The following is a 12,309-nucleotide window of genomic DNA, read 5'->3' as shown; positions in this document are numbered from 1 at the left end:
TAAAACTAAAACTGCCAAAAATTGACGAAAATTACTCGTAAAACAACAATAAAACTAATTGCCACAGAATACATCAAAAGATTAACAAAAAAAGGTAAATCAAGATGAATCTCAAGGTCATAATTAAGGTGATCTTTTTACACCCAAATCAAATGAAATAAATATGAGATATAACTTATATAACTGATATAACTTTATAAAATGTAGAGCCAGTTGAGTCCCACTTCTTTCTGTTTTTAAATATCTATATATTGTGGCTCTATTTGTTGTACTGTCTTAAACATATGCTGATTTTACCTAATTATTATACATTATATTATCTGTACTTTTGTAGTAAATACTGCATCATAGTAGTAGCAGACATAACACTAATTACCAAAAATATACAAAAAATAATCATGACACAAAATAAAACTAATTGCCACAGAATACCTCCCAAATTGGCTAAATCAAGATGAATTCCAATGTCAAACTTAAGGTTATCTTTTTACACTAAAATCTAAATAAATACATATGAAATGTACATTGTTTTCAAAAACGCAGGGCCAGATTAGTCCCAATTTTTCATGTTATTAAGTTACCTATATTTGTTGTACTTCCTTTAAATGTACATGATTTTAATTAACACTCATTCTATTATTGAATTTGTACTCAAAATACAGTCACCAAAGCAGCGAGATTTCGAGTATCATCAAAAATAAAAGCTAGTTGCAACAGAAGACCTTAAAAGATGCGCAAACGCAATGCATGTTTAATTCCAGCATTAAAAAATGCATTCAGATTTTAGTCATTTTTTGTGTGTGAATTCAACCTTATCATGAGATGCCTTGTGCATTCAAGAAAAGAAAAAGTCAAGAAACTGATTGTCACTTGTTGAAATGCATTAACACGACCTTCTTTTTCCTGACATTGTGTGCGCGCGTGCTTGCGTGTGTTTCAGCAGTTCCAGTAGCTACACATTTATAATATTGATTATGTGACAAAGGAAATCAATGGTGTTGCTTGTAGCTCGGGTCTATGCTCACATTACAAGATTGCATTACACTACTCTTTTGTGCTTTTCTCCAGTCCTTTACCTGCGGGTGGCCGTCCGGATGTGCCATGCTCTCTGTACATGCGTGAGCTGCAGGGCTTTATTGCACGCGTGATGAATGACTACTTCCGCCCGCTGCAGTGTCTGGACTTCTTGTATGATAGTACGGAGAAAATCGCCCAGCGTGCCATAACTCTGTTTATCCGGCATGCCAGCCTCCTGCGTCCACTCGGAGAGGGTGGGAAGATGAGGTTGGCTGCGGACTTTGCTCAGGTGAGGGAAAAAATGATGGTCATCCTTTATTGACCCTTTTTCAAATTTCTGAGTTTCTTAGTTGCGAAAGTCATCATAGTTGGGTAAACTTGAGCAATCCTCCACCTTTGTGCAAGGAAGAACAAGAGGAGCACTGCCAGAGCCCTGCAAAATGACCTCCAGCAGGTCACAAATGTGCATGTGTCTGCACAAACGGTTACAAACAGACTCTATGAAGCTGGTATGAGGGCCCAATGCCCACAGATGGGGTTGTACTTACAGCCCAACATCATCCAGGACATTTAGCATTTGCCAGGGAACACCAAGATTAGCAAATCTGCCACTGGTGCCCTGTACTCTTCACAAACGAAAGCAGGTTCACACTGAGCACATATGGCGGATGTGACGGAGTCTGGAGACTCCATGTTGAACATTCTGCTGCCTGCGACATCCTTCAGTGTGACCAGTTTGGCAGTGGGTCAGTAATGGTGTGGGGTGGCATTTCTTTGGAGGGTTGCACAAGCCTTCATGTGCTTACTAGAGGTAGTCTGACTGCCATTAGGTACCAAGATGAGATCCTCAGACGCCTTGAGACCATATGCTGGTGTGGTTGGTCCTGGGTAATTGCAAGACAATGCTTTGGTTCATTGTGTAGTTGGTCCATTGCATGACAATGCTAGACCGTATGTGGCTGAAGTGTGTCAGCAGGTCCTGCAAGATAAAGGCATTGATTCTATGGACTGACCCACCCATTCTCCAGATCTGAATCCAATTGAACACATCTGGGACATCATGTCTCGTTCCATCTTCCAACAGCATGTTGCACCACAGACTGTCCAGAAGTTGGCGGATGCTTTAGTCCAGGTCTGGGAGGAGATCCCTCAGGAGACCATCCACCACCTCATCTGGAGCATGCTCAGTCGTTGTAGGGAGGTCATACAGTCACATGGAGGCCACACACTCTACTGAGCCTCATTTTGACTTGTTTTAAGGACATTACATCAAAGTTGGATCAACCTGTAGTGTGTTTGTCCACTTCAATTTTAAGTGTGACTCCAAATTCAGACCTTGACGTTCTCCCTTCCAGCTGTTGTCATCAGTCTCACAATTATTTGTCCTTTTTCTGGAAGTCCTGATAACACCATTGTGGAGTTTTTCTTTTATTATTTCAGCAAATAGGATTGTAAAAACCTTATTTGTTGCACTCTCCCATTCACTGCGCTCTAAGTTTATCCAAATATGACGTCTTTCCACTGAGAAACTCAGAAATGTGAAAAGTGTCCATCACACAGCCCTAGTTTAAACCCTATAGATTGCTTGCTGTTATTGTTTGCGAATAAACTCTAGTCCATGTGTTATAGATGGAGTTAGCCGTGGCTCCTCTCTGCAGACGAGTGTCAGACTTGGGCAAAGCGTACCGTCTGCTGCGCTCTTTCAGGTGAGGTTTTTTTATTATTATTATTTACAGTCTGGATGATGTCAGATGAATTAATCTTCCTGTCCTCGACTGACCGCACGCAGCTCCTCATGTCACAGTGATTCTGTGTCGATTTTTCACACAAACACTCTCATTTTGTGCCATCTTCTGTTCTCATCCTCCCCCCGCTGAGACGAAGAGGTCGCCTGGAGTCTTCCCTCTGAAAATTGCTGTTAATTAACGATGAGAGAGAGAGAAAGGAAGGTTATTAATGGAGATGCTTGTCTGATTAGCTGAGGAGAAGTCAGTGTCAAATTTTATGCCTGGATGATACTCCAGTCCTCACCTTTTATTGCTCCTGTTGTTTCAGGTTGAGATCTGGCTGCTCCAAATTTCTTGGTCTTGTTTTATCGATGATTAGTTTCCAAATTGAAGTTTTCTGTCAGTCTTTTATAAGAAAATTAACATCTTCCAAGATAAGATGTGTGCTAATTTGATAGTCGTTTAAAATGAGGTTTTGTAATTCGATAAACTGGCTACTCTAAAAGCTCAAAACCCACCAAATATATGTAGAAAAAACTAACTTGTGTATGCAATATCTAATACTTAAAATGCTTTATAGATTTAAAAAGCTGTCACCACCTCCCAAAGAATTCTGCTAAAATAGTTCACGCATATGTCATGCACTCGCATTATTATCATTAGCGATTTTAGGTGGATGTTAAAAAAAAAGAAGAGCGTTTAATCAACATCAAGCAATGCATATCTTATTTATTCAAAACACCAATGCAAAACACTTCCATTAATCAATAACAAAATAATCCGCCAATGGGGCAAGCAAAATAATCCTATTATAAAGACAAACTCACTTGTCATTTAAGTGAAAAACTCACTTAATTTGACTTACTATTTCTGAAGGCAATATTTATCTGCACTATTTATGTGCAATTCCTTGCAAATCTCTAAATTGTGATTCAAAGTGAACAAGCGGTATTTAAGCACAAAAATAAATCCTGGATTTCAGAAAAACTGGGACTTTTTTTTTTAATTCAGCAATATAATTCTCATCTTGTCAGCAGTGCGTTGATATCTGCACTGATCCTACTGGAAAATCCACTTTAACATGCACAGACATTTGGGGAATTTTAATGAGTTGCATTGAGTTAATAGAGCGGTTTATTATTTTGCGACTCGTTGCAAAGCACCAATGCACGTTCTTGCAGTATAGTATCAGCTAATTTTTTTTAGGAACATTTCGTAGATGTGTTTTTATAGCATACTGAACTAATGTATCATATTATGTACACCTTAACATTCGGGTTCACTGATGGATTTGCTTCAAGTGGCATGTATTCTCTGTACTTCCTCCAGGCAGCTTAATAAACATCAATGAGGTCTCACAGGACAGCTAATCAAATTAAAGCGCTGCCATCTTTGCCAGCTCTGGGAGCAGCTGCTGTGCCTGGATCCCTCATGTACTAGGCCTGAATCCCCACTAGCAACTTTATTTTACTCAATGAATGTGTGTGCAAGCATGCAAAATGATGTCTGGCATCCACAGGGGATGGATGTTATTACAAAGGAGCCCAAATTAGAGATATAATTATTAAAATGAAGATCACATTGTTGAGAGTTAACTAAAGGGCGTAATGAAAATCTCACCCTGAAATGAGGGCGCTTAGAAATAGTGCCGCTTTTAAATGATGTTGTTTTCTTTCTCCTATTCATAAGCTTGTTTGATTAGATGATAATAATACAATTCAGGGACAAACCCTCAAGATGTGTATGCATTTTAATTTGAAGTTGATTCATGAAGTTGTTTTGTGACCTTTCATCTTTTGACTTCGGTTGTGCATGAATAACTATATATAGCTCTCCTTAGTGTAAAGGCTTGAGTGTTTTGCATACTTGTTAGTGTACTTACCACACGTTTACTTACCCAAGAGATGTACGATTTTCCCATGCTGAAAAAAAGAATGTCTTAAAACAATGCGTAGATCTGCATTGTTCTCTTTGAATGAAAATAATGATGCAAATAAAATGAAGGTAAGACTCAAAAACAAAATAAGCTTTCATTTCCACCTCATTATGTTGCATAATTAGTACCTGACTTATTGAAAAGTGCTGTGCTTTTACTTACCCAAGCGATTCAGTGTATGATTTCCAGTAAATCAATGATAAATGTATTTTTAAAACATAATTAGTTTTCTGTTCATGAATATTAGTGCAATTTGGATTGTTTTGATTAAAACTTAATATAACCTTTACTTCATAATCTAATATTTGTATTCAAGCACAAGAATGAAGCAAAACTGGGACCTTTTTAATTCATCTTGTCAGCAGTGAGTTGATATCTGCAGTGGACACACTGGAAAATCCACTTTCACATGCACAGATATTTGGGGAATTTTTATGTGCACCTACCTTGCAAATGTGCAAAAATAAATTGAATATTTGAGTGAAACTCAGATTTTTTAAATGTATTTTAAGTTGATATCTGCAGTAAACCTACTGTAAAATCCACATGCACAGACATCTGTGCAATCTTAATTGACATTTTAATTTTCATGTGTGCACCTACCTTGCAAATCTTCATTTCAGACTCTAAAGTGTGATTGAAAGTAAACAAATCATCCAATATTGTGTTTAAGCACAAAATGAATTGAAGATCTCAGTGAAATTTGGATTTTGTAAAGGTATTTTGAGTTGATATCTGCAGAAAACCCACAGGTAAATGATGTTTGAGCTCCACTTTAACATGCATAGATATTTTGGGAATTTTAATGGCCTTTTTTATGTGCACCTACCTTGCATATCTTCAGAAGTAATTTCAGTATCTAAATTGTGATTCAAGGGGAACAAATGTAGTATTGCTTTTAGTGAAAGGGGGACTTTTTGTGATATATTTCTCTGAGCAGTGAGTTGATACCTGCAGTGCACACACTGGAAAATCCACTTTAACATGCACAGATATTTTGGGTATTTTGATGGTCTTTTTATGTGCATCTACCTAGCAAATCTTCATTTCAGACTCTAAATTGTGTTTCAAAGTGACCAAATAATGTAGTATTGTTTTCAGTGAAAATGGGACTTCTTTGGAAAGTATTTCTTTAGGCAGTGAGTTGATATCTGTAGTGAACCCACTGGAAAATCCACTTTGTCATGCACAGATATTGGTGTAATTTTAATGGACATGTTATTTTTTTAACTACCTTGCAGATGTTCAGCATTCCTTTCAGACTCTAAATTGTGTTTCAAAGTGAACAAATAATTTAATATTGTATTCTAGCACAAAATTGAATTGATGATTTGGGTGAAACTCTGATTTTTTAAATGTATTTTAAGTTGATATCTGCAATGAACCTACTCTAAAATCCACATGCACAGACATTTGTGCAATTTTAATGGCCATGTTATTTTTTTCATGTGTGCATCTACCTTGCAAATTTTCAGCATTCATTTCAGACACTATATTGTGATTCAAAGTGAACAAATAATCTAATATAACATTTAAGCACAAAATGAGCACAAGATTTTAGTGAAACTTGGATTTTGTAAAGGTATTTTGAGTTGATATCTGCAGTGATCCCACAGACAATGATGTTTGAGCTCCACTTTAACATGCACAGATATTTTGGGAATTTTAATGGCCTTTTTTCATGTGCACCTACCTTGCATATCTTCAGAATTAATTTCAGACTTTAAATTGTGATTTAAAATGAACAAATATAACATTCAAGCACAAAAATTAGTCCTCAAATTTCAGCAAAATTGGGACTTTTTTTTCAGCAATATATTTCTCATCTTGTCAGTAGTGAGTTGACATCTGAAGTGAACACACACTGAAAAAATAGACTTTGCATGCACAGACATTTGTGTAATTTTAATAGACATTTTCCTTTTCATGTGTGCACCTACCTTGTAAATCTTCAGCATTCATTACAGACTCTAAATTGTGATTCCCAGTGAATATGAATACATTTGTCTGTCTCTGTTTTAGGCCGCTGCTGTTTCAAACGAATGAGCACATCGCTAGCAGTCAAGCACTAGGAGATTTGATTCCCTACAGCACCATATTGCATTTCATGTTCACTCGTGCCCCGGCTGAACTCAAATCCCCACATCAGGTAAGCCACATCTATAACACTGGAACTGCTCAGCGATGGAAACCTCTCCTTATTTATAGATCCTCAAGGATTGAGGTTTTAGGTTTGGGTGTTAGCAAGCAGAGGTCAAATGTTGTTTATTATGCCCTTGAGTGGGGCAATTGAATAATCACCTATGTCCATGTGATTGACCTCCCGTAAGCTCCTTAAATGACAGATTACATTTTGAGCGCTCGGGGGGGAAAAGATGAACATATTTTAGGCTATTTTCTATAAGAGTTCAGATTGTGGACCACTAAAAACAGCTTTTCCTTATAAACAGAGAGCGGAGTGGTCAATCTCTCGCTATTCTCAGTGGTTGGATGACCATTCATCAGAGAAGGACCGTCTCACTCTTATTAGGTAAGTTCTGAGACTCAGAACTACAGTTTTATTTTGGCTGATTTCACAATAAACTTTCCCAATGACACTCTGGTGGAAAACTTGTTTAACAACTTAGCTATGCAATAAATCAATATTAAAATTAACTACAAAATATAAGATTCTCTTCTCATGCATGGAAAAGTCAGGAAATAATAATAATAATAATAATATTAAAACAGCAAATAATTTTATGCATTCTATAAATATGGATAGATCAAGTAGCTTTTGTTTAATTAGTAATTATCTTTATGAAAAAATGCATCAAAAGCAATTTAATTCATTTGCCAATTTAATTGTTGCGGATATTATATTACATTACATTTTATTATACATTTGTTACAGAATTTTATGAATCATATATTTATTTAATCAAAAATTTTCCATCATATTTCCATGGCTGTAACATTTTATTTTGCTAGTATTTTTAATTAAATTTTATTAGCTTCTGTTTATTAATTATGTATATAACATATTGCATTTAATGCAACTGCTTACCAATTTAATTGTTGTGAATATTATTATATTTATGTTTCAGTATTTTATGAATCGTATATTTAGGATACTACAAATATTTATATTACCTACTAATTTTTCCATATTTCCTTGGCTTTAAAATTATATTTTGTAATTATTTTATTTTATATTTTAATAAATATATATTTTTCTAATTATGCTCTACTCTAAAATATTATATTACTTTAATTTGCTTTCTGTGGGTGAATGCTGTTGTTTTTATGTAATTTATTGTTGTTATTTTTTTTCATAATCAAAGAAAACTAAGTTTTTCAGAACATTGATATTTAACAACCAGCAGTCCGGCAGTGAATTTCTGTTTAACATCAACATCATGTGCAACATCAGCGCCCTCTAAGGGTGCTCTAGAGAAAGTACCTCAGCTTTGGTGTTTTCAGCACAAGCATAATTAAATAAAATATGACTTTCCTTTGTTGCAGAGGCGCGCTGGAGGCATATGTGCAGTCTGTCCGAGCCAGGCAGGGAAAGGAGTTTGCTCCGGTGTATCCCATCATGCTCCAGATGCTGCAGAAAGCCACAAGCGCATCATAAAACCTGCAAATAGAGTCGTCATATTAAAATATTGTTCATTATAGTTGATGATAATACTACACTCAGTCTTTATATACATTAGTTTTTGATTTGTTTATACTGGGTTTAAAGGGATAGTTCACCCAAAAATAAAGATTCTGTCATTTACTCATGCTTGTTTCTTTCTTTGAATATTTACTGTTTACTCTCCTTTAAGTTTTTATAAACCTTTATGACTTCTGTTAAAGACATTCTGAAAAATGCTGGAAACCTGTAACCATTGGCTTTCCTACTATGGAAGTCAATGGTTACTGGTTTTCAGCATTCTTCAAAATATCTTCTTTTGTGTTCAACAGACTAAATGAAACTCAGGTTAATAGGGTTAAGGTTCAGGTTAATAGGCTAAAGGTTAATAACAACTTAAGGGAGAGTGAATAGTAAGTAAATTTTAATTTTAGGGTGCACTATCTCTTTAATAAGACTAACAAATCTACATATATTCATATTTTTGGGTTTGCTGGGTGCATCAGAGTGATTTGGTAAGCACATGATGTCAATGTGTAAATTCTGATTAAATAATCTCATCTCAATCACAAATAGCTGATTCAGGTTGATTTAATTGCTAACTTTTTATCTCTTGACTTCAGTTTGAATGTTTTATACTAACTTTGCTTGTAGACATTCAATACAGAAATGACTTACTACTTTGGAGGACCATAAAGAAAAAGAAAGGATGCATTTAAAGTAATAGTTCACCTCAAAAATTGAGATTTACTCTCTATTTACTCACATTCAAGTGTTTTTTTTTTCTGTTGAACACAAAAGAAGATACTTTGAGGAATGTTAGAAACTTGTAACCATTGACTTCCATAGCCAGAAAAGCAAATATTATGGAAGTCAATGGTTACAGGTTTCCAACATTTTTCTAAATATCTTCATTTGTGTTCGACAGAAGAAAAACTCAAATATTTAGTGTGTAAATGATGACAGAATTTTTTAGCTTTGGGTGAATTATCCCTTTAAAGAAAGAAATGTTTTGCAAGGTGAAATAAAAACTATACTATAATAGACGACAGGATCTTTTTCAGTATTTGTTCCTTTCTGGATGTATTTATTTAACACATTCATAGAGTTAGGATTCATTAGCACAAGTTTAAAAGCAGACTAAGATAGGGATTTCACTGGTTAATATTATGTTTTATATATGTAAAATGTTTAATTCATACATTGAAAATCAGGGAATTATTATTATTTTATTTGTTAGTAAGGTCATGGAATTTGTTTTGACGTTTATAATTGTCCTTTACATTTATATATATATATACACACACACACACACTGCAAAAAAAGCTTTTCTTACTTAGGTTTTTTTTAGCAAAATAAAATAATCTTGTTTTTCGATTTGTGATAAGATTATTTTGCTTGCCCCTTTGGCAGATTATTATTAAGAAAAGCATTTTTGCAGTGTACATACACACACACACACACACACACATATATATATATATTAGTGCTTCACATGCTTTGCCATGGTTAGTCTTTTTTAAAGTTGCTTTGTTTTGAATGCAAGACAATAGCGACACAATCCTAAGTGAAAATTAAGATGGATATGTGAAGGCTTTTTAGACTGTGAAAATCAGGAAAAAGTCAGGGACTTTTCAACCCTGCATTACATTAAAATTCAGCTGTGGTTCTTCCGTCTGTCTTTGAAACCTCAAAACTATTTTCCTCTGCCACCAGGGGCCACTTCAACCCATCTTGCAATTTCATTTCTGCCTCCATCTTGCACTCTTCTCACACTGTTTTATTTGACCTACATGGCACAGTCCCATATTCCGCTGTTTAATATGTACAGTCTGTGGGTTGCCATCAGTGTGGCGCATCCTCCGAAAACTCATTCAGCTTCTCTTTCGGTCCAATTTTGCATAATCATGCAAATGTGATTCGCCCACTTGACTAAGCGCTCCTTGAGAAATTAAATTAATTTTCTGCGTGTGCCTCTCAGACAGACTGAAACATTTCACAGTCATAACACAGCAGCGTGTATTTTGGACTTATGCATATCCATTCTTGGCATAGAGATGACAGCAAAGATTATGTAATGTGATGAACACCCAAACAATAGCAAAACTTCATTAAGCCAGATTTCTTTAAGATGTAAATTAAGTCTTACTCTGTATTTTAGGGTACCTCAGACCTCACAAAAGCAGTCAGATAATCATTACCCTGAATATCTACACTCACCGGTCACTTTATTAGTAGCGTGTTGGACCTCTTTTGGCTTTAGAACTGCCTTTTGAGTACAGAGAACTCACTGTCATGTTCACTAGTCTGAGATGATTCACGCTTTATGACATGGTGCGTTATCCTGCTGGAAGTAGCCATCAGAAGATGACTGTGGTCATAAAGGGATGGACATGGTCAGTAACAATACTCAGGTAGGCTGTGGCGTTGATGCTCAATTGGTACTAACGGGCCCAAAGTGTGCCAAGAACATATCCCCCACACTGTTGCACCACCAGCAGCCTGAACCGCTGATACAAGGCAGGATGGATCTATGCTTTCATGTTGTTGATGCCAAATTCTGACCCGACCATCCAAATGTGGCAGCAGAAATGGAGACTCATCAGAGCAGGCAACGTTTCTCCAATCTTCTATTGTTCAGTTTTGGTGAGCCTGTGCCAATTATAACCTCAGTTTCCTGTTTTTAGCTGACAGGAGTGGCAACCGGTGTGGTCTTCTGCTGCTGTAGCCCATCCGCCTCAAGGTTGGATGTGTCGTGTGTTCAGAGATGCTCTTCTGCAGACCTCGGTTGTAACGAGTGCTTATTTGAGTTACTGTTTCCTTTCTATTAGCTCGAACCAGTCTGGCCATTCTCCTCTGACCTCAACAAGGCATTTGCCAGGTGTACCTAATAAAGTGGCCGGTGAGTGTTTATAGAGAACTTCAAAATCAATACTTTTTCTTGCTTTTAAACAATCTAAGATTTAACAAATAGATAAATTTCCGTTTAAAAATTATAAAAAAGGCTGCTAATTTGAGCACTTGTGTTATGTAATAACAACACTTGCTGTAATACACTTGTTGTAATGTAGTTCTCTGACATATTTGTTTTATAGTAAAGAATTATATCATCGACGATTATTATCTGATATATTTGTTTTACCTTTATAATAACAAATTATATCTTGAAATTGAAAAGCACTGGAAGAAACTACACTGGAAAAAGGTATTCATTGGATTTACTTAAACTATTTAAGGTAACTGCTTGCAAACAATTGATATGGGCTGAATTTAAAGAAAGTTGAACGTTACTAAATATAATTTCTTTGATTAATTTCAGCCCATATAAATAGTTTGCAAGTTAAAAAAAACATTAAATCCCATGAATCTTTTTTTAACGTTGTTTCTTTTAGTTCTGTTCAATTACAAGATATAATTTGTTATTATAGAGGTAAAACTAATATATCAGATAATAATCATTAATAATAATCGTTTCATTGAATATATTGAGCAATTCCAGATGTTTTATGGCTATTATTAGATATTATATTTTATTTCTATGCTATGACGCGTGTAAAACGTCCTTATGTGGGGGTAGTTTGTGGGTGTGGGGTTTCTTCTCGTATTTCTTTCCCGCGAGAAAACCCGTCAGCCGCGCCAAAACCCCACCTGTGTCAAACATCACCTTTGTTCCTGCCTGAGCTTGTCATTTCAAGCTGTCAGGAGACCATCTGCTTTTGAAATCGTGTCGATTAATCATATGTGCTGATTAATTATGTCCCCGCTGAGTTACAGATACGCCTTAAGAAACTTCAGGCGCGCCTTTAATATTAATCGATGCGAGAGCGCGCCTACAGCCCCGCCAACAAACCCCCACAGGCTTGGTCAGAGCGCGTCTCTGATTGGCTACAGTTGTTTCCCGCAGGCGTTTCCTTCTCATTCGTCCAATCAGCGTTGATAAATTTGCATAGCGGCTTCGTGATTGGACGGGAGATGTTGTGGCTCTTTAGAGCGCCAGAAAACAAGCTTTA

The 12,309-nt window shown here is 35.9% G+C and overlaps 1 protein-coding gene across 2 annotated transcripts in view; it reads left to right on the top strand.

The window, feature by feature from the left end:
* cog5 (component of oligomeric golgi complex 5) overlaps positions 1–8,872 on the top strand; it is an 89,140-nt gene extending 80,268 nt beyond the window's left edge. Inside the window, exons 18-22 of one of the 2 annotated variants that reach the window (XM_005164473.5) lie at positions 1,069–1,306; positions 2,647–2,723; positions 6,703–6,829; positions 7,131–7,210; positions 8,185–8,872. In XM_005164473.5, the coding sequence (XP_005164530.1) occupies positions 1,069–1,306; positions 2,647–2,723; positions 6,703–6,829; positions 7,131–7,210; positions 8,185–8,296 (634 nt within the window). In that variant the 3' untranslated portion in view covers positions 8,297–8,872. Of the gene's footprint in view, positions 1–1,068; positions 1,307–2,646; positions 2,724–6,702; positions 6,830–7,127; positions 7,211–8,184 lie in introns of both variants that reach the window. The other variant, NM_001045144.1, reaches the window with a different exon arrangement.
* Positions 8,873–12,309: the final 3,437 nt, after the last annotated feature.

Source organism: Danio rerio, chromosome 4 (genome assembly GCF_049306965.1).
Source record: "Danio rerio strain Tuebingen ecotype United States chromosome 4, GRCz12tu, whole genome shotgun sequence".
Taxonomy (NCBI): domain Eukaryota; kingdom Metazoa; phylum Chordata; class Actinopteri; order Cypriniformes; family Danionidae; genus Danio; species Danio rerio.
The sequence above is the reverse complement of the archived record's forward strand: the minus strand, read 5'-3'. Positions and strand labels throughout refer to the sequence as shown.